The sequence below is a fragment of the Epinephelus fuscoguttatus genome, linkage group LG17 (assembly GCF_011397635.1).
Source record: "Epinephelus fuscoguttatus linkage group LG17, E.fuscoguttatus.final_Chr_v1".
NCBI lineage: Eukaryota > Metazoa > Chordata > Actinopteri > Perciformes > Serranidae > Epinephelus > Epinephelus fuscoguttatus.
The window spans coordinates 35,106,565-35,128,081 of record NC_064768.1 but is presented as its reverse complement, the minus strand read 5'-3'; the positions used below and the strand labels follow the sequence as shown (position 1 = coordinate 35,128,081).

At 42.2% G+C, this 21,517-nt stretch overlaps 1 protein-coding gene, 1 long non-coding RNA gene and 3 other non-coding genes across 6 annotated transcripts; 1 reads left to right on the top strand and 4 right to left on the bottom strand.

Annotated features, from left to right (window-relative positions):
- The first annotated feature begins 7,177 nt into the window (after positions 1–7,177).
- On the top strand, positions 7,178–18,727 carry ctps1a (CTP synthase 1a). 2 transcript variants are annotated; one of them, XM_049602754.1, is made up of 19 exons: positions 7,178–7,369; positions 8,814–8,995; positions 9,095–9,265; positions 9,346–9,446; positions 9,591–9,707; positions 12,403–12,486; positions 12,590–12,670; positions 12,763–12,914; positions 13,055–13,187; positions 14,358–14,446; positions 14,536–14,630; positions 14,741–14,803; positions 16,287–16,330; positions 16,425–16,521; positions 16,607–16,662; positions 16,763–16,859; positions 16,967–17,111; positions 17,200–17,291; positions 18,406–18,727. In XM_049602754.1, exons 2-18 carry the CDS (start codon positions 8,827–8,829, stop codon positions 17,282–17,284), a joined length of 1,779 nt encoding a protein of 592 aa, XP_049458711.1. In that variant the 5' UTR covers positions 7,178–7,369; positions 8,814–8,826; the 3' UTR covers positions 17,285–17,291; positions 18,406–18,727. The 2 variants fall into 2 exon arrangements, with proteins under 2 accessions (XP_049458711.1, XP_049458710.1); XM_049602753.1 differs by lacking the exon at positions 7,178–7,369 and adding an exon at positions 8,103–8,254.
- LOC125905012 (uncharacterized) lies at positions 18,722–21,269 on the bottom strand. The gene is made up of 6 exons (XR_007451610.1): positions 21,191–21,269; positions 20,002–20,063; positions 19,703–19,761; positions 19,477–19,529; positions 19,154–19,224; positions 18,722–18,983 (listed from the first exon to the last, which is right to left on the bottom strand). It is a non-coding gene; the product is annotated as an uncharacterized LOC125905012 (long non-coding RNA).
- LOC125905441 (small nucleolar RNA SNORD99) lies at positions 19,043–19,117 on the bottom strand. The gene has a single exon (XR_007451658.1). It is a non-coding gene; the product is annotated as a small nucleolar RNA SNORD99 (small nucleolar RNA).
- LOC125905432 (small nucleolar RNA SNORA44) lies at positions 19,305–19,434 on the bottom strand. The gene has a single exon (XR_007451651.1). It is a non-coding gene; the product is annotated as a small nucleolar RNA SNORA44 (small nucleolar RNA).
- Positions 19,826–19,962, bottom strand: LOC125905444 (small nucleolar RNA SNORA16B/SNORA16A family). The gene has a single exon (XR_007451661.1). It is a non-coding gene; the product is annotated as a small nucleolar RNA SNORA16B/SNORA16A family (small nucleolar RNA).
- Positions 21,270–21,517: the final 248 nt, after the last annotated feature.

Genomic DNA, 21,517 nt, shown 5'->3' with positions numbered 1-21,517 from the left:
GATCCAAACTAAAAAATGTATCTATTTATTAAAAGTGCACATCAAATACATTTTTTCCCAAAGATGCTTTCTGTCATTTTAGGTAGCTCTTCTGCTCACGAGGTCATGTGTCACATGGATGTATGGGTGGGCACTCAATTCCTTATTGCGCTACTGTGTAGACTCGGGCTCCAAGAGCGCAAGATAATGGCGGCCATATCCGGGATATTTTGTATGGATGCCTGATCGGCACGTCTTCAGTATCGGCCAACGTGCTTTTTCTTACTTGCACAATGAATGAGTATTACATACATTGAAAAGCATTGAATTTCGTGTCTCCATCTGCTGGTGGGCCGTCACAATAAGAGTATGCATGTATAATATGATATTAATTCCACTACAGAAGAGACTCGATGATCACTAAAATTAGGTAGGGAAAAAAGTGTATGTATGTATGTTTGAAATGCCTTTATCAATGTGTTAGTCGGCCACACTTATTTGTATGTGACAATGGAGGAAGCCAACTGACTAACAGTCATATAACGACAAAGTGGTTGGCCAGGGTGGTGGACAGAACAACACAGGACTATCACCCAGGAGACCAGGGTTTGTGTCCTGTGATACCAAAGCCAAACCATGATGTTTGTTTTAAACCTAACCATGTAGTCTGTGCACCTAAACCCCACAAAAGTGAAAGTGAAACCTAACAAAACTGCTGCTGATGCCAATGGGCATTCTACTGAAGCACAAGTTCTGGTTTTGGCCTATTTGCATGCAAGATGGAGCCAAACCTGGTAGATGACAAGCCTTTGAGAAGCTGCGCACCACCGATGTAGTTCCAGCATGTAACTTCCCCTAAAACCATGAATTATGATGTTTTAAATTACCATTTATGTACTGATTACGCAAATGAGAAACATGTTAATTCATGAGCTTTAGAGTTGTTTCTAGGTTTATGTTTTTACTTTAGACAGAGTGAGCCTCTCTGTGTGCCAACCACATCCTGACTCTTGCTCCAACACAATATTGTGGCTTTCAGATGCAGTGTTCCATTATGTTTAAAAGCTGTCGACAAGATAGCATTTTTTTTTTTTAGTACCTTCCACCAACATTAACACACAAATTGTTTTATGATGTAACAAGGTTTGGTTAGGTTTAGGCACAGACGTGACTTAGTTTGGTTCAGGGAAATATGACTGTGTGTTAAAATAACTTTGTTAAGGGTAGAAAAACATCTTGATTTCAATTTCTTTGAGGTTCGGGGACCTTCGTCATGGTTACCATAATAACCACTTGGTTAAGGGCATGGTTAAAAGAAACCAATGTTGACTGTCTCCAGTGTCTCAGTCTGACATTTCATTGACCCATCCAACCACCCCACCTCCTCCTTACAATGACCCTGTGGCTCTGACAGCGTCACACCACCTCCACTTTTGCTCTTGCCAGACAAGACTCATAATTCCTACGCCCGCTACAGGGCTTGATCACTTGAATATTAACTTGCTAAACATTGCTAAAATGACTAACACTGTAGTTTTTTCTTGAGAGGACAGTCATGGAGTTTGTGCTTGTCTTTAACAACTTGGACCATTCTGCCACGCAGCCATCTTCCGCTATGTCTCATTGAAAGACAGCAAAACAGCGACAAATTCTCCTTCAGTGAAAATGTAATCACTCTTGTTTCCATATTTGCTATCGCTGCTGACACCCACTGCTGTCTTTCATAGGGAGCCACAGCAGAAGTGATGTACCAAATAAAAGGCGAGTATCGTATAGTTTATGTCATAGGTGTAGATTTTGGGGGGGGAGACAGGGGACACGCACCCTCGATATTTAGAACATGTGAGTTCGTCCCCTTGAAAGTAGCAGAGGATGTTAACTTTTATAAAAGACATAAAAGACATTTCCACAATAAACTGACAGAAGAAATACTTTCCCAGAATGCAGGAAATTAGGTGTTTGAGGCCCCCCAGTCCCCCCATTGCATACGTGTCCCCACCAGTATTGAAACGGAAGCTCCGCCCTTGACTTATATGTCTATATGTCATACATCTTACATACTGATCTTTATGCACCCGCACTCTAAACGCACCATTTTAGAGCAATAATATAGATCAACCCAAGTAGCCTGACTACGCTTGGAATAACGAATAAAGTATTTGTATATTATATATATTATACACAGACAGATCATTCTCTGAACCCATCGGCTGTATTCAGCGTCTGACTTCCGGCAGACGGCGATACAGCCTCTGGGGACAGACGCCCGATTTTTTGGCATTCCGCTTTGTTTTGGGCGGAGGAGGCGAATTTCCGTTTCTGACTTCCGTTTATATATAAGTAAATATGCTGAACCATTGCGATGGATTCAGAGTTTGCAGTGACGTCAGTTATGTTCTGCCTCGTTAGTTCACCGCACGGACCGTTTAACCTGGCAACAACTGCGGCCGGCTCAAGCATGATTGGTCAATATCACGTGGACTACAAACAGCCTACAACCGGAAACCAGGGCTCTTCCACTCTTCTTCCGGAGGCAAGATCTCCGGGGTTTGCCTACAGACTCTACATTCACTGAATGTAGAGTCTGTATATAGAGACTACAGACAGACTTATCATAGTAAAAAACAGAAAAAATTGAAGAATGGAAAAATATGCGCATTATGCTACAATATATAACACAATATAGAGAGAGATAGAAACTTGTTTCTGCTGCCCCCAAGTGGCCAAAAAATAGGTAGGTTTGGAGCTTAAGTCAGGAATTGAGCCAGGGGACTGACATTGAGGAATCAATGGACACATTTTTGAGCATCACAGCCCCCGCAAAATGACTCGTTCCGCAATCAGGATGTAATCTATTTGGTCCAATAACATTTGGAAAGTCTAGAGGAGCTGCGCAATTAAATCATTCTATCCAAATTCAAGTGAGAAGAGCATTGTCAGAGGGCTTTTATTTTTAAACGGAAACAAGAGACATTGAGTTAAAAAGAAATATTTATATTTTTTCATCAGTGTGACAGATGAAAACATTGAAACTGTGGTGAAAGGTGGTATAATAACACCATTTTCACAGACTGCACGTGTCACTTGGAAGAAAGCTAGAAAGGTTTTTGGCGTATGTGCCAATCGAGCACCAATTAAGCAACTCCATTGGAATAAATAGGCGCCATCTTGGCGTTTGTTATCTAATTATTATTAAAATCTATGGGCTGCTCTAACCTGTAAACATGGGCACCGAGGAAAAAAAAATACAAGCAGTTCCATGATGCACACGTGCTGCTCACACAGGCAGGCAGTGTGGCCCAGGCATCCTCTGGTCTTAAAGCTACATTAGTCTAATCATGTCGTGACTCAGCTCCAAACTACAAGATGTAATTTGAAAATGAGACACTGTGTAGACTGTTAAGGTATTTTAAATTAAATAAATAAGTCAGTAGTCATATTTTCAATCTTTATGCTAAGTTAGGCTACATAAATCCTGACCTCTGTATGATGATGCATGTGTATTAGACAGTGGGGAGCACAATAAGGTGCTATAGAATAAATTAACAGACCAAATTTCTCATTTTGGACTGTGTTCCTCTGTGTCCAGTCTTTATTCTAAGCTACCTAAATGCACTCTGGCTCCAGCTCTGTATACGCACAGCCATAAGAGTCGTATTAATCTTGCCCTCTACCTCTCAAAGAGAAAACAAATAATAATTCAAAATGTTAATTGTATCTTTAAAAATACATAATAATGCACAGTCAGCTGTGTGGAAACATCAGCAGACCATAAGTTGCACCACCTGCACCTACACACAGTCTGTAAGAGAGTATGTTTCAATAAAATAAAGGCAGAACAGTCAGTTTCATCTCAGACTGACCTGCCGCCCGGCCTGCTGCTTCTGTTACATCTCTAATAAGAGGAAATGGCTTGTGGTGAGCCCTTCTGTGGGAGTTTAATTCAATCACAGCTCCGGTCAAAAATGAATTAAAACTCTCATTAAGCCCCCCTCCTGTGTTCCAGAGACTAAGCTGGCTGCTCAGGCTCACAAGTAGAGATTTGGGTGTTACATGGAAGCATCAGTCAACTCTGCAGTTATCTGTCTGTGAGTCAGCCATCAGTCACTAACTCCGTCATTTTGTTATTTTAATTTGCAGTGCTTGTGCTCACCCACACAGTGAGCCCAATGAACCCGGCTGCAGATGATCCAAACAACAGGCAACGTGGACGTCGTGTTGTTCAATCCGAACGAGTCACAGTTTGACTAAATTGAGACAGCAGTGCTCCCTGCCTGGACTTCATATCTCACTGAGCACAATGAGGATAATGCACTGCGATCCACATCACAGGATCATTGACCTTTCCACAGTACAGTGTAACTAATCACTTTAGACTGCGGCCGTCTCTTGTATGGCACCGAGGAACAGAAAGGCTTGTTTTGCGTCAGGGAAGAAACAGGAACCTGTGTGTTGTAACCCCACAGGAAAACATCTCTGTGCCTCCGAGCACTAAAGTGTTTCTGCTGTGGGATCAATTCAGCCTCGCTTTGTCGCCTCTGAGCAGCAGCTTACATTACCGCTGGAGTCACACTGATGCATTGTTACATCTATTGTTGGGACAAAATGGCTCTGACATTAGCATTTAAGCTTAACCTAGTCCCAGGCTGGTGTGACTGTATTTTATTCTTTGTGGAACAAATCTTTTCACACAGATAAAACATGCAAGACGAGTGCCTTTTTCATTCTCTGACACTTGGAAGTAAGATATAAGCAATGCACGGAGCTGCAAGCTAAAAAATGTAACACTGATAAATACCTTGTACAATCTGTAAAGCTAAACAGCTGGCTGAAGGCCTGTCTACACGAGGGAAATACAACTTTTTTCCCCTTGTCTTTACAACATGAGCCTTCAACTGTGAGACACGAGCTCCCCCTGCTGATTCAAAAATAACAAGCAAGCGTGCCGCCTTCAGGTGATCATGATGATATAACAGCCAGGAGAAGTGACAGCATGTGAGGAAGCTGTTGTGATGGACAAGTACATTAATCAAGTACAGTTTTGAGGTTCTTGCACTTTACATGTGTATATCCATTTCATGTCATTGTATACTTATATCCCACTGCAATTCAGCAACAAATAATAGTACCTTTACCTCACTATGTTCTTCCACAGTAGTTAAAATATGCTTTGCGGATTAAGATTTTACACAGAAAACACATGATAAGTTTCGAAAATATGGTGCATTGTAAAAGATTTAACTGCTCAATAGTCAGAAAAGTAGGTAAAATGGTCTTCTTCATCCAGTAATATCAGAAATACTTTATTGATTCCAGAGTTGCTCCGATGTAAAGAAAAGAGAATTGTCAGAATAAGAGTATGAAATAGAAGTATGTAAATATAAAGCAATACAATTTAATTTAAATTCATAGAAATGAAAATGTACATTAAAATAAATAAAACATGCACTATACTACAGTGTTTAACAATAGTACTCAAGATATAAAAATATTAAAATAAAGTATAAATTGTTACTGTGCTCAGGCTGTAAGTGTGAAATTCAACTATATTCATCAATGGAATAAAGAAGAATAGAATGAAAGTCAGAAAATATGTACATCACATAATAACTCACTGTGAATTATTGGTACATTTACTTTTGATTCTTTCAGCACATTTTGCTGCTAATAATTCTGCACTTTCATATCGGTACAGTTCTGAATTCATGACTTTAACTCAACTCATATTTTGAGTGCCAAACACTTTATTTCCTGCATTCTGGTGATATTTAATGCACCAATTTGGGCCTTTTCTGTGTCAATTTCCTGGTGGAATTGTCTTTATTTTTTTCAAAATAAAAGTCCTCAGCTACTGACAATGCACATGTTCTAAATATTGAGGGGGATATGTCCTTGCACTCCCCTTGAAATCTACATCTATGATGCAAACGGTTATGTTTTATTAAAAGGTCTAGTGTGGGGGATTTAGTGGCATCTAGTGGCTGAGGTTGCAAATTGCAACCAATGGAAACTTCTTCCATGTGGGAGCTTGTGAGAGAATTATGGTGGCTGATGCAAAAATGCAAAAACGCACATGACCCCTATATAGACAACACATTCTCCCTCTGTCCTCATCACATAACCACGTTTGGTCATGGACCTTCCACTTCCAGATACAACATGAAAGGTACCCTGGGTGTGTTGGTTGTTGACGTTCTGGGATGCTGTGTCAAGTTCTGCCTGTTACATGCATCATCTTTCAAAATACACTTCTGTTTTCACAGAAAATTTAACATATACATACAGTCTCTTTCAAAATAAACACACTACGTCAGTACAAAACATTGACTTTTTTTTTAATCTCCAACAACTAACACACATGGTTGTGTTTAGGGAAAAAGAACAGGGTTTGGCTTTATAATCCTACGCGACGCAAACATTGCTCTCCAGGGTGAAAGTCAGTGTTTGTTGTACCTGCCCTACTTGGACTTTTGCCGCCCCAACTTCTGTTTTTGTCCCACCTTGTTTCCCCGACACCACTGAGTGACTGTAACGGTGAGTGGCCGCGTATTAGTCAGTCGCCAAAGGACGTTTTTTTTATCAGTGTTTGATGCCTCAAGTCACTGCCTGAGCGCCAGATTTCGAAGACTTTGGAGTGAGACCAGGTTGATCTAGAGCCAATGTTTGGTTTGTCCATTCTGGGCTACTGTAGAAACATGGCAATGCGACATGGCAAACTCCGTGGCAGAGGACCCGCTCCCTGTGTAGATAAAACAGCTCATTCTAAGGTGATGAAAATACACAGATTCTTATTTTCCTGGTGATTATACACTTAAGAAAACAATCTTATTACTATATATGACTCCATTTCTGCCAATATATCCCCTGAATCATACACACTGAAGTCATATTTGCAGGGTTTGGAGATGGCACCCTACTATCAACTATTATTGACTAAAATTTAGGCTCATTCTATTATTTATGTCATTGAATGCCACGGTGTACCTTTGGTTATTATCGAGAGCGAGAGGAACCAATGTTGATAAAATAATCTAACACATTAAAAAAAAATGTAATGTGACTTGACAGCGCAAAGTGTTCATGTAAATACTTTGAGAGAACGCGTCAGAGTTGAATGCACCATTCCCAGCTGGGCAACAGCAGTTTACGAGGTGCACCTGAAGGCAGCACAGTGTTGTAAGACCTCAATGAATGATGCACCGCAGCTCGGGATCGTGCTCCATACACGTGTAGAGTCAACTGGAGGATAGATGGGTCTGTAGGGGAGCACTGGCGCGAGCTAAAGCGTTGATATCTGGATCGAGATTTTGATTCCGGCACAAGATCTTGTGAACTGATTCCGTCGTCGACGATTTGTTTTGAGGAGCAGCTCTGACAGAAGAATATTTTGGTGAGTTGAAGTTTGATGCTGTGAACAGAGAGGTTGTCGGCTAGCTAGCAAACATTAAGTTACAAGCTTGGCGCGATGAAGAAGTATGGTTTCCGGTAAATAGTGTCAAAATAAAATTCAGTTGGAAATATCGTGCGCTGGTAGCAGGGTGTTAAGACTGATAGCAGTTCAGCAGTAGTCTCGAAATCTAAAGTACAGCGTTTAATGCTGCTATCGATGACCAAGTAGGGCTATATCACAGGTATTAGTTTAAAGCTTATCATATAAATGTTACTGAATAGCGATCTTCGGTTTTATTTTGAAAGCAATGTCGGGTATTCCGGTTACATCTAAATGAGCAAGCTTGATGCAGCATGCTAGCTGCCATTTGTATTTAAATAACTCAAGACTGTAAACCACCCGTGCTGCACTGTCCCGCAAAAGTTGACTTTGTCCGTGTTCTACCCCCTGTGCTTAGAGAGGACTTGGTTTTTATGTGTCTGATGGTAATTCGCCGGTATTAGCCGTAACCGTTAGCCCAAAGCTAACAGCGCTGGCGCTAATACTTGAGTTCCGTTGACTTTGTGCACCGTGTCAACGTGGACGGGCGGCCCTCTCACTTGTCGTACTTTGGCGTAAGGGAACGAGGAAGTTCCCACCCGTTCTGCCCACGCCGCGTGTGTAACCGAACGCTTCAAATGTGCCATGCTGTATATGGTGGAACTATTGTGTCGTGGGAAGGATGAACAACTTAAAGTGTTACGGATAATAATATTGTGGTGACCCTCAGCTTTTTGTAACGTTATTAACGAGTGGTTTTAGGCGGTAAATGTTTAAATGGCTTCCCATTCGTTTCATTGTCAACAGCGACTGGGTCCATGTTGTAATTACAGCAAGGACATGGAGGTTAGCCCGTGGTTTTATTTAGCTTAATGACGTTAGAAAAATGGTATGATACAAAAGCCCTACAAAAGATAAAGCCATTTCAACTAGTATTATGTTAGGCTAAAATTAATAAGTCAGGGCCCATTTACTCATGGATGGTCTAATGTAACCAGGCACAGGCCCAGGGGCCCAAAGTGTCAGGGGGGGCCCGTGGACTTCATCAGTAAAATATCACTGAAATAAATACATAGGGACCATGAAGAGTGATCACAAAAATATTCAAAGGAACTGCAAAAAGACACAAAACAGTTATCTCAAAGAGACACAAAACAGTTATCTCAAAGAGACACAAAACAGTTATCTCAAAGAGACACAAAACACCTGCCTATAATACAGAAAGATGTAGGGGCCTTTTGCATATCTGCGCCCAGGGGCCCATTGTCTCATAATCTGACGTGCATTTACTTAAAATGTTTTTTATCTTGAAAACAGTGACACCAAAAGTCAAGGCATAGTACAGTGTGTATGATGGTGTTTTTAGTAGTTCTGCATGTAATTTTAATCGGTCATCTATCTGCAGATTCCAGAGCACAATGATGAAGTACATCCTGGTTACCGGAGGAGTCATCTCCGGCATCGGCAAAGGCATCATTGCCAGCAGCGTGGGCACAATCCTGAAGTCATGCGGCCTGCATGTAACCGCCATCAAGATCGACCCGTACATCAACATAGACGCAGGCACATTTTCACCCTATGAGCATGGTACGTCAGAGGAAATTATCATTTTCATTCAATAGAATTAAACAGCCACACGTTATGTATGTGTTATGATGGTGTCGTGCCTCTGTGGTGTGTGTTTAGGGGAAGTGTTTGTGCTGGATGACGGGGGTGAGGTGGACTTGGATCTGGGGAACTACGAGCGCTTCCTCGACATCCGGCTGACCAAAGACAACAACCTGACCACCGGCAAGATCTACCAGTCAGTTATTAACAAAGAGAGGAGGGGAGACTACCTAGGCAAGACTGTGCAGGGTAAGCAGCCATTGTTTTACTTTGATACAGAGCGCCATGCTGAAGAGAAATGGACAAGCAAGATTTTTTTTCTCTTCCAGTGGTGCCACACATCACAGATGCCATACAGGAATGGGTTGTGAAACAGGCCAAAGTATCAGTTGATGACGATGATGTGGAACCTCAAGTTTGCGTAATAGAGGTAAGATGACCGGTCATTACAGCATCCTGTAATTTGCACCACTAAACAGCTTATAGTCAAGTTTCTTCATACAGGGTTATATGCTGAAGCAACGGCTGCCATGGTTTCCACTGCTAATATATGTGACTGTCTGCTTGTTTGCAGTTGGGAGGAACCGTTGGAGACATAGAGAGCATGCCTTTCATCGAGGCCTTCAGGCAGTTCCAGTTTAAAGTGAAGAGGGAGAACTTCTGCAACATTCACGTCAGCCTGATACCACAGGTAAGAGAACAAAACCTTCAGGCCTTCCTGGTTTTATCTGAGGGGCAAATGTGTCAGCTGCTTTTGCAGAACAACTGACTGTAGACACACACACTTGTTCAGCCTCGATCACAAAAGCGTGTTTCATCTTCTGCAGGTACGAAACAACTGGATAGAATTTGCAAGTTGAAATTGGTACACAGAAAAAATCCTCAGTTACAGACAATATTCATATGTGAAATTTGATATTTACATGAATACAAAGAATTGCTTTTAGTGACGAAATTCAGAAAAAAAATTCCTAGCATTATTACGTTTTTTGAGAATTTCCTCGTAAGGCCCTGACATTTATGCCATTTATGAGCATCTGTTGCCCAAGTTGATGCAGTGTGTCCTGCAGCGTTGGCCCTCGTTGGCCCCCGTCAGTGTCAGATTCAGTAAGTTGAATCAGTTCAGCTCAGGGCACTAGAAGAGAAGTGGAAGTGAGGAAAGTAAACAAATAGCTAATGTCAGGAAGGAGTGAGATCCTAACAAAGTTGATAGACGATGTAACATTATTTTCTTTGGCCACTGAGCTCTTGTGTGTGGAAACGTTTCGTCATGGTTTGTGTTTTTGTTCACTGGCGCACGGTAAATATGCCTTGTTCTTTCAACATTGGATTGTAAGTGTGCTAACTTGCTAATTATAGCGTCAAGATGGTCCTCCCGTCTCTTTTTTTGAATGATGATTACAAAGCTGTCTGCTGGTGTGGAGAAGTATTTCCTCTCAGAACGTGCTGGTTGGCTGTCAGCTGTAGTATTCATGTGTAGTGTGTTCATGTGCAACTTTGTGGCCAAGACACAGTGATGTCACGCGGAACAGCAGGGGCCCTTCATCGCCGCTGGTTCTCAGAAGTTAGTATGATGTGTCTGGGCCTTTTCAGTTAAGACTAGATCCTGGTGAAGACAAAAGGTATTCACAAAGTGTCACAGCCCTTAAACGAATAATTCACCTGCAAAATGGCCATTTGTATACCAGCAACTCGCTCCATGTTCCCTTGAATTCATGAAGAAGACTTTGGTTTTCTCACATGCCTCCATGGTAAACAGAGAATTTAAAAAAAGCAAACATTCGTCATGAATTGAAGTTATCAGGGGCCGTGTTTAACAGCAGCAGAACTCCATCAAAACATCCGTCAAATAGTCCCATGCACGACCAAGTGGTGTGCCTGAGCACACCCATGCGTATGAAATCTGCTTGAACAGGGTTGAAAAAATGTACCAGTGTCCCCAGGCACACTAAGGCGGAAGTGTTTTATGGTAACACTCAGCTAAATATCAGCTCAGATATGAGTAATTTTATGATAAAGAAAGTTTAGAAAATGTTTTTTACTCCTCGGCCTAAAAGAAGGACGAGAAATGCGTCACTCTTATATTTTTTAAAACCTCTCAAATCAGTCCAAATTAGCCCAAAATTCTGTGCCCAGAAATAAAAAAAAAATATCCTGAATATATATTTTGGTGTAAAGTTTTTGTTGAGTTCAGAAAGAAAGGACAGAGGAGTTCCTCTGACCAGTGAGAGAGCAAGTGACAGGTGCAAACGTGTGTGAACACAGTAGTAAACACGTGTCTCAGGAGCTGGACAGGGTCACGTGTGAGGACTGAAACAGGAGCAAGTATGAAGAGAATGCAGTCACAGTTTAGTAAACATAATCCTGTTCGCAACACAGTGAGAATGTGGGTTATGCTACAGGAGTGGTTGGTGGAGTTTCTGTGGCAGATCTGATGATGTTTTTCCACAGTTGAGACCAGTTTGTTGACCTCTCAAGGATACCTCTGTGGGTACGATGATATAAAACATAATCTGTTGCTTTACGTACTTTGTATGTGGTGTTTCTCCTTGTGTCCATGATGAAACATGGCAGCAAACAAGTCGGTGGTTTTAGATGAGTGAGAGTGTAGAGTAGTGCTGAAATGATTACGCCCTTTGTAAATAATTAAAGCTCCTCCACTTCTCAAGGACGCTGGCATCCTTGGCCAACATTATTGTCTTTCAGAGGCTGTAGCAGGTTGAGTTATACTGAGTGAAGATATCATGAATCTAGAAGATCTGAGTAATGTGTTGATACCAACCATGTCATGCTAGTTTGAGACGGTTAAACAACACTCCAAATTTAGGCTAAATTTTGCAAGGGGAAAAACTTGCATGGCCATTTTCACAGGGCTCTTTTGAACCGTCACATAAAGATATCTGAGTGAAAATGGGTTCTATGGATACCCACAAGTCTACCATTTAGACACGCCCACTTTATGCTAACCCCTGCAGTTTGGGGCCCATTGTATTTGAATATTTCTGCATGCTGGGGTTGTCTCCAAGTTTTTTTGATACCAAATCAAAGCATGATTTTTTTATGGTGTTCCTCAAGGTCTTGGGGACACTGGGGGCTGATATTTCATCCAATTTTCTCACATTTAATGCACAATAAGCCAAAATAATAGATGAATCAGGGGCGTTACTGATAGACGTTCAATCTACCCGACCAGATGTCTCAAAACCGTAACAATACCAATTCAGCTTCTTCAGTTGATAAATCATCTTGGATTATTTTAGTTCCTTTATTTTGATCAAAGCAGCTGTTTGGTCCACTTGTGTCATGGTAGAAGTTGCAGATGCTCACACATTAGTGGTTCTAGACAGTCAGTTTAATATATGTAATATCTCCATTGTTCCGTCCAGCCCAGCGCAACAGGAGAGCAAAAGACCAAACCAACACAGAACAGCGTCAGAGAGTTGAGAGGACTCGGTTTGTCCCCTGATCTGGTGAGTCATCTGCAATACGTCCCTCTATAAATGCCTCATTCCACTCAATGACCCATTTCTCCCCCAGTGATCGTTAAAGTTTCATCTCATCTTCGCCCCTCAGATCATGTGTCGCTGTTCCACTGCTCTGGAGAACTCTGTCAAAGAAAAGATCTCCATGTTCTGCCATGTAGAACCTGAACAGGTACGTCACTGAAGCCGAAGCACATTTATCTGATGCTGCTTTAGCCCCGACTCTCTCAGCTCCGCTAAACTCACTGACCCGTCTCGCCACAGGTCATCTGTGTGCACGACGTGTCGTCCATCTATAGAGTACCGTTACTGCTGGAGCAGCAGGGCGTGGTGGGCTACCTCAGCAGGAGGCTCAATATGCCCATCGAGACTCGACCCAGGAAAATGCTGACTAAGTGGAAGGAGATGTCTGACAGGTGAGTCGTCAGCGGAGATCAAGCATTAGGTTAACTAATTATAAATGGCTGAAAATGTGCTGCCCTATGTAACTTGATGGCCTCAGTCCAGTGAAGGTCTTGCTTCAGACTATTTACGAGTGCACATGCTGTGTTCACAGGTCAGACAGACTGCTGGAGCAGTGCTCCATAGCACTGGTTGGGAAGTACACCAAGTTTTCGGACTCCTATGCGTCTGTCATCAAAGCACTGGAGCACTCAGCGCTGGCCATTAGCCATAAATTGGAGGTTAAGGTTTGTAAACTCACAGTGCTAACTAACCCATCTCACCAATGTCTTCATTTAGATCACTCACAAATAGGAACTACAGTGTGACAGGATGCAAAATTGAGGTGCAGCAGCTTGAGTATCAGGGCCTTTGCTGTATCAAGTTCAACACTGTGGAGACCAGGGGTGTGAATCACCAGTTTCATCACGATATCGATTCTTTGGACAACAGTACGAATATTTTCTGATATTACAAGGTCTACCACGATACGATTTCAATTCGATATGATTCAGGGGTCTGTGATCACTATAAGGCGATATTAAATAATAAATTTAACCCAGTCTGTTACAGAAGAAGCTGCCACCTCTTCCTTTTTTACTTTTGGCCTTAAAACACATAAATGATAAGTACAGTAAAGTTCACTTTAAAAGTTATTACTCAGAGAAGGAGTGCTGTTTTTGACACAAATTGCGGTAGTGGAACTCTGAGTCATTTAAAGCACCTTTATGTTTTTGCATGAGCTGTCACAGCCGTCGCTCATGCAGCTGGTGACCATGATGATGATGAGCAGTCAAATCAGCAGGACAAACTATAATAACTAACTTCCTGTTGTTTGCAGAACACCAGCTGAGCATACTCCTGTCTCTGTCACCTCCTGCAGTTTTGTTGCCTCACGTCTCTCCCTCTGACCCTCTTTACAACAAAAAAATATTTGTCTTTTTCCAGAGTCAGTTCAGTGATTCTGTCCTTGAGACACATTTTTATGTGAGGGTCGTGTGTTCAGGTTAAACTGCAGTGTGAACATCCAGACTGCAGAGCCTTCTTGTGCTGCCATCTAGTGGTTACTCCATGCTCTGTCCCCACACTGTGCAGCTGAGCACATCTCAGTGCACAATGCTACAGCTCATGTAGGTGTGGTCACATGAACAACACGCCTAACTAATGAGTGATGTTGGAAGTACAACAGCAGTGCCTTTTCTACATGCAAGATTTAGTGTGGAGCTGCTTTTTATAGAGTGACTAAATGTTCACACACCACTCTGACTTGTGGGTGGGGACAAAAGACTCCTCCATCCCATCACAGAGACATCATGTCGTCTGATTAAAGAGGGATGCAGATTTTTCTTTAACGTGGTCCACACAGAAGCTTTGATAGAAAGTATAGAAACTCTCTTCTCCTCGTCTTCTCTCCACAGTATATAGACTCAGCGAATTTGGAGCCGGCCACTCTGCAGGAGGAACCAGTGAAATACCATGAGGCGTGGCAGAAACTCTGCAGTGCTGAGTGAGTGCTGAGACACTGTCTTTTGTTAGTAATACAACCTGGACATTACATTTGTAGTTTCATCATCTGTTTTTCCTCCTAATCCGCAGTGGCATCTTGGTTCCAGGAGGTTTTGGTGTCAGAGGAACAGAAGGAAAGATTCATGCCATCAGCTGGGCCAGGAAACAGAAGAAACCTTTCCTAGGTACGGGACAGCTGTCAGGAAAACTATTATCACACTATCTTACCTCATATCTATTCTGCGATAACTGTTTTCACATTTGTTATAGTGAAATGAACTGATATCCTCTGCAGGTGTGTGTCTGGGGATGCAGCTGGCTGTATGTGAATTTGCCAGGAACACACTCGGCTGGGCAGGTAAGGTTAATACTCCCATGTAGCTAAACTGAACTTGTGCAGTATGACATGTTAAAGAATAGCTGAAAGCAGCCAACACCGAAATGTTGTTCAGATGTGCTCTGAAGTTTCCTCATTTTTCTATCCCTATATCAGGGGAAACGTGAAGCAGGACTTTGTATTATGGTCCGAGCACAACTACTCAGCACAAAGTAGTGTTTTTAAAAAAAATCTGAGTTCTGAATAATTTCTTCAGATTCATCTGCTGAATTCTTTAGATTTGACCGTCATCTTAATAAAACAATTTCCCAAAGTGATGAATGTAGTAGTCCTGACGAGTTAGCAAGCTTTAAACATTTTGTTGGTTGTGTGTTCAGTTGTCAGAGTCAATATTCCAACAGCAAACTTAACGTCTACAGAACTGACGGGATCACGAGCATTTCAGAGTTAACGTGACTCAGTGTGTCGTGGTTGCTTGTAGCAACGGCTGTTGTGTGTCCGCGTAAAAGCCTTCAGTATGACTTTAACCATTTTTTAAATACATAGCCATCTGCGTTTATTATCTACACTAGCTATTTACGCAAGTTACTGTGAGCAACCACCGACAAATTTGGCTCAGTGTCAAGCCTGATTTATGTGTGTTAAATTAACGACGTCATTGCCGTGACACCATCCTGAACCCTTCAAACTTCTCCGTCACTCCATTTCGTCGCGGTGCCAGAGCGGTAGGGGGCTGCGTTCCTTTCCTGAACGGTTATCGTCATCTCTAGTTGATTCTTTTAGCTTCCGGCTTTTCCAGTCACAGTGAACAATGGTGACCAAGAGAGAGAGAGAATCTTGCTGGAGTTGGAGTTGTTGGATGTCGAAGAAAGTGTTAGTACTGCAACATCTACATTGCAACAGAAGATGTTTAAAGATGGCGGGGATGGCGCAATCTGGAAATACAGAACCGGAAATGCGTTGCTACCAAGCAAACCAATCACAGCCCTCTCGGTCTGCGCCGCCTCGACGAGTAGTTACATTTTTTTGGAGGTGCACGTCAGGCTACGTCGGGGGCTGCGGTGAGCCTCCTGCGTAGCCACGTACCCTACAACGTCGGTACGTTGTTGATTTAATGCAGGACCATAAATCAGGCTTCACAAGTTAATATGGTCAGTAGTTAAACCGAAACACAGGTGGTGTCTGCAGTCGCTACTTAACATGTTGACGACCGCTGGACTGAAATCTCGTTCCAGTAAGGCAGAAGCAGGACGTTAACGTTAGTTTTCTGGTGTGTGAATTATAACATGAGCATATTCATACTGGTCTTGTGTCCTTTGGCTGTAGAGGATTTCTAATTTCAAAATACAAAACTCTAGTCTCTCACTGGTGTACATGCTATGTTTCTCCACCAAATGCATGTATATTTATATATATCTGGCCACTGAATACTGTGCCACTTATGTCTTCTACACATGTTTACATAAAGTAACAGATTTCATAACTTTATCTGTTTCTCACTCAGACGCCAACTCAACTGAATTTGACCCAGAATCAAAGCATCCTGTGGTAAGACTTTTTTTTTTTTAATTCAGAAATGATGTCTTTGTAATTTGGCTTGAGTTGTGCATTGACTTGAGATTGTCACGTTGAACCTTTGCAGGTGATCGACATGCCAGAACACAACCCAGGGCAGATGGGAGGAACCATGAGGCTCGGGAAGAGACGGACCATTTTCAAGACCAACAACAGTGTATTGCGTAAGAAGAACTCTGAGATGACGTACAGCCCAGTGTTGGTGTGCTGTTGTGTCTGCACTGTGCTCACAGCTGCTCTGTATTCCAGGCAAACTTTATGGAGATGCAGAATACGTGGATGAAAGGCACCGACATCGCTTTGAAGTATGTTGAACTCTCAGTTCACGAGCAGTGCAATCCGCTTTGCTGACAGTGTAGTGGGTGTATTTTTTATTTTTTTACTTTCAATGTCGTCCTTATGCAGGTCAATCCAGAGCTCAAGGGCCACTTTGAAGACAAGGGCTTCCGCTTTGTAGGTCAAGACGTCGAAGGTGAACGAATGGAGGTCATTGAGCTGGACGGTACGATAAAGGAAACGCTGAATTGCTTTTTAGCTTTTGGGTGATAGTGTTTGGGGTTTTTCAAGGTCGGCAGCTCCACTACAACCTTCTGCATACTTTATTTTCAGATCATCCTTATTTCGTCGGAGTGCAGTATCACCCTGAGTTCACCTCTCGCCCCATTAACCCATCACCCCCCTACCTTGGTTTGCTACTGGCTGCAGCAGGGAAGCTGCAGAGCTACTTACAGAAGGGCTGCCGTCTGTCACCACGGTAAACACGCACTTCTATTCATTCACACGCTTCAAGTATAGACTCCATTTATCAGATTAATAACTGTAACAATCTCGATTTGCCACAGGGATACATACAGTGATCGCAGCGGCAGCAGCACGCCAGACTCTGAGATATCAGAGCTGAAATTGCCTTCAATCTCTAATGAGTGACTCAGAGGTACAATACTTCTAAAAATGTCCATGTTTTCATTTGCATTACGAGTCATTACTATGAAGTGCATTTATACCTTCACCTGGAGATGGGCCAATGATGTCAAAGCCGGTTTCCACTTTTGTAAGGCATTGTCAAATGAAGAATGACTACGTGACTGATCATGTTTGAAGCCTTTTATGTCATTAGTGCTCCGTTTAGTTGCAACTAGGCACGTTAGCTCTGGTAGTTACCGCTACGCTCCTCCAGGTGGTTGCTTTTCAATGTACCCCGGGTTTTAACAGATCTGGGAGAGACTGCATTTTCCTACTGTGCACCGTGGTCATGGAACTATCTTCAAAAAGATTTAAAATTAGAAACACTTATCCATCAATGAATTTAAGGGCATCATTAAGAATGTGGTGACAGAGACGTGCTTGTTTTTCCTGAGGCTACATATTTGAATAGTTGTGGAATTTGTGTTTTGTTGTATTTTAAATGTGTTTTGATTGGCTGCTACCTTAGTTAGGTCTCTCTTGTAAAAGATTTTCAATCTCATGGGGCTCCCTGATTAAATAAAAAGTCAAATGAGACAAAATCACAAGTACGGCAAAATGTTCACCTGATGCAGTGTAATTAAACTGAGGTAATTTAATGAATGCTACTCTCCAGTCATATTGCGATCAGTACCAAATGTCATGTAAAGCCACAGTGACACTGGGCCTTAATGATATTGTTCGCAGGTCAGCCAAAAAGTGAGCTACTTTGGATAATGAAATGATGTAATGTTGCACAAATCCATCTACATTTATCGCAAGTGCCAATATCTTGAAGACGTTTCACCTCTCATCCAAGAAGCTTCAGTTCTAAATGACTGGTATGACGTTGCAGGCTATGAACCCTGTGTGGGTGGGAACCCTTGCAGAGTCGTAGGGGTCACGTGAGCTCTTAGTTTCAGAGTTGCTAAGGTCAACCTGGCCACCATGTGAGTCATTTGGGTCAGGTGGGACCAGGGGTGAATGGGTGTGAAGTTTTCTACATTTAGTGACAGACTATGGTGCTTTTGCCCCAATCTTGAAGGGCTGCTACAAGCTGAAGTACCAATGCTTCATCTAACAATCACTGGCTTTTCTCTTGACAGCGTTACTGATACTTCTGGAGTTGTTGGGACACAGACTTTGGACTCCCAGGCACTGACCGAGGCAGATTTTTCCTTCAGTGAAGCGGACTACAGACTGCTGTGAATGAAGTGTTGGGTTCCACCCCTGGAATGAATTGAGGCTCAGCAAGACTTGACAACCTGCCTCTTGGTAATGTGCTGCTCCAGTGTAACTGACTTTGTCCACTCTGACACTGTTGTGGCCTTAATGTAAATAAGTCCTGTTACATGAACGACAACCATTTATGCTTATTCTAAACTTGTCTTCATGAATAGAAAATGGGAAACAATAAAGGGATTCTCAAAAAAAGTCGTTGTGCGTTTTATTTCATTCAATGACAGTGAACAGTTTGACTCACGACTTCATACAGTTTTGAAAATTGAACCTTTGTAATGGTGCAGTTAGTGCCACACCATCAGTCATGTTCCTACTAGACACTTTGGTCTAGTGAACAAATGTTGGCCCTATCGCTGTTACTTCCTTGTCGACAGCGCGCTGTGGTGAATCCAGACACTTCGATTCCCAACGGCATTTGTCCAGACACAACACACCACTGGACCTGAAATAATAAACCAAATTTAGTGCAATTCAGCAGTCTGTAATAGACCGTATACAACAGGCTGATCTCAGTCCCATATCCGCAAGCTTCATCCAAACAGTCCTCATTGTTGTATGTGGTCATCATGGATCAGAAAGACAAATAATGCACAAGTATATATGTTTACATACCTTCAAACAGAACAGTGATGATCCCATGCAATCCAAGGAGAGCAGACGGACGCTCGTGGACAGATTGATGCCTACAGTAGATGAAAGATTGTTAGAATCATGTAAAGCGTGGCATATTATCTCTCCTAGCTGCTGCCCTTTCAAACTGCAAATCTGTAGGACAGTTGAGTGGCTGATGGTGGCATGAGAGGCCACAACAGTCAAAGACCACCCCATTTTCTGGCATGCACTTGGAGAACGTAGAGCTACACACAAGCTCCCGTCCTTAGGATAGCATGCTGCAACAATGACAAATCATTCAGGTGATTTTAAAGAATGGTTACCTTGATACAAGATGACCTCATCCAGTCACGTTTGGTTCAGCCATGAGGATCACCTAAAAATGGAGCAATTGTTAATTATTTTTCCAAGTAGTGATGGAATAAACTTAATTGTAGCAGGTGTGGCTCAGGTACACTATATATGTCTCAATCAAGACTTGTATCAGTGAGGGCAAGTTTGTCATCACAGCCAGAAACGGTTAAATTTAAGATGTGGCTCATAAAGTACCTGCATGTGATCTGTTCATCTTCATGTTTCACCCTTCCATCTTCAACTGTAGCCAAAACCTGCAGAAAGATGAAGTAACATGTTTAGTAGAGAAGACACTTTTGATCAGTCATAAATCTCATGATCTGTCCTTCCCCTAAATGTTGCTGGAGCAGTTATTTTTAAACTGAACAGCGACCGTCGGTGAAAGTCTTCATCTCGGCTTCCTGTTGACCGTTCACTGCTACAGGAGAGCATGAACGGCTTCGATAGGAGCCTGTTATATAGAAACGGTATGTAGTCCTGAATCAGAAACATACCTGTGTTTCTGACAGACATCCATGGTTGGAGTGGCAGGTGGAGCTTCTACTGCAGGTTGACTCTGCAGAAAGATCAGGTTAGTGTATGCTCTACAGTGCTGCAGAAGGTCCACTAAAGAGGTTTAAGAGTCAGGATTTTATAGAATCGTTTATTTAAGTGTTCAGAGTTTTTATGTAGGAGGACACCAGATTATCAATACGACAGTTAATTATGTTGGTGACTATAGCTGCCTCCGTCCGACATTTTACATTGTTTCCATGCACCAAAGACTACAAGTATCAGTTAGATTTAACGCTTTAAGACCCATTCAAGACACCAAATTTAGACCAAGTCATGTTTTACTTGTTTAAATGTCGCAGGTAAGCAATATGGGCAAGTAGTATGTAAAGTAGTCTTGAGCAGAAGTACGTCTTATGTAGGAATATGGTTGAGTGAGTTGAGTCAATCTACATTTTGCCAACAGGTAAATTCATGTATGAAGTAAAATACTTAAGTTTTTAAAGATCTGCAACATTTTAAATGGGAAATTTCATAGAAAAGCTTCACCCATTCCCCAAAAGAAATTAAAAATAGATAATCATTACATTAAGTGTCTGCAGTAGTTAGAACCACAAATTCAAAGTTAAGACTATTTACTGACTGCTGCAACACTGATTTTAAGACATTTTTAGGCTTTAAGGACTTTCAGTGACTATATTGACATTTAACAAGCCACATAAAGCTTGGTGCATTGCAGCAAAATGAGGAAAACCGCCATCTTAAGGTCTGTTGTAATATTTCTGAACTTCAGTTTAAGAGGGATCTTAACGACACCACGTGGTTCACACATACTAGCGTTGAGCTAGCATAAAGCTAACAACTAACTCTTAGCCTACCGACACGTAGCATCTCTTATTTCTAAAAAGCCAACGCAATGTGGGTTATTCCGTAAATATAACACCGTGCTGTAAATGTGAAGCATTCGCGTTACAGCATCCTGTGAGGCTACAGTAACATGGCCACATAAGCTAGCATTAGCTTTACTTGCTAGCGCGTTTCGTGTTGCCCAGCCGTTTACGTTATTAAACCCAACTCTTCTGTAGGACATACACACGTAAGCTAGCGTAGAAAAGTATTTTGCACATTGCTACACATGTACATGTCACTTATGTGACGTATTTATGAGTTAAAGATTAGTTGAGGCCTCACCGAAGTTCTGTACTCGCTCCACTCCGTCTCCTCGCGGACAACTTGAAAAGAAAGAGGCAGAAAGGAGTGTCCCGTTCCGTTATATACGCTAGCGCCGAGCCGCCGCGCTCTGATTGGCCCGCGTAGCTCACGTGGACTCCTTTGCATGACGGGATATGTATTTTGGCAAGCGTTTAGGGATTCCTTGTTGTCTTGTGGATTTATCGCCACTTTGACACGTTAATACCGACAAAAACAGAGGTTGTGACGTCTCTGTGAACACGTTATCCCCACAGAGACACACAGAAGTGAATATTTTGTGTGTAAAGAGAGAAATATGTTAAAGAG

Excerpts from the sequence above, each read along its gene's own strand:
- ctps1a (XM_049602753.1), top strand. The coding sequence starts at position 8,178 with ATGTTTAAATGGCTTCCCATTCGTTTCATTGTCAACAGCGACTGGGTC. Across the intron at positions 14,631-14,740 it reads ACAGAAGAAACCTTTCCTAG|GTGTGTGTCTGGGGATGCAG; the intron begins GTACGGGACAGC and ends TATCCTCTGCAG. Across the intron at positions 16,331-16,424 it reads CAGAATCAAAGCATCCTGTG|GTGATCGACATGCCAGAACA; the intron begins GTAAGACTTTTT and ends GAACCTTTGCAG.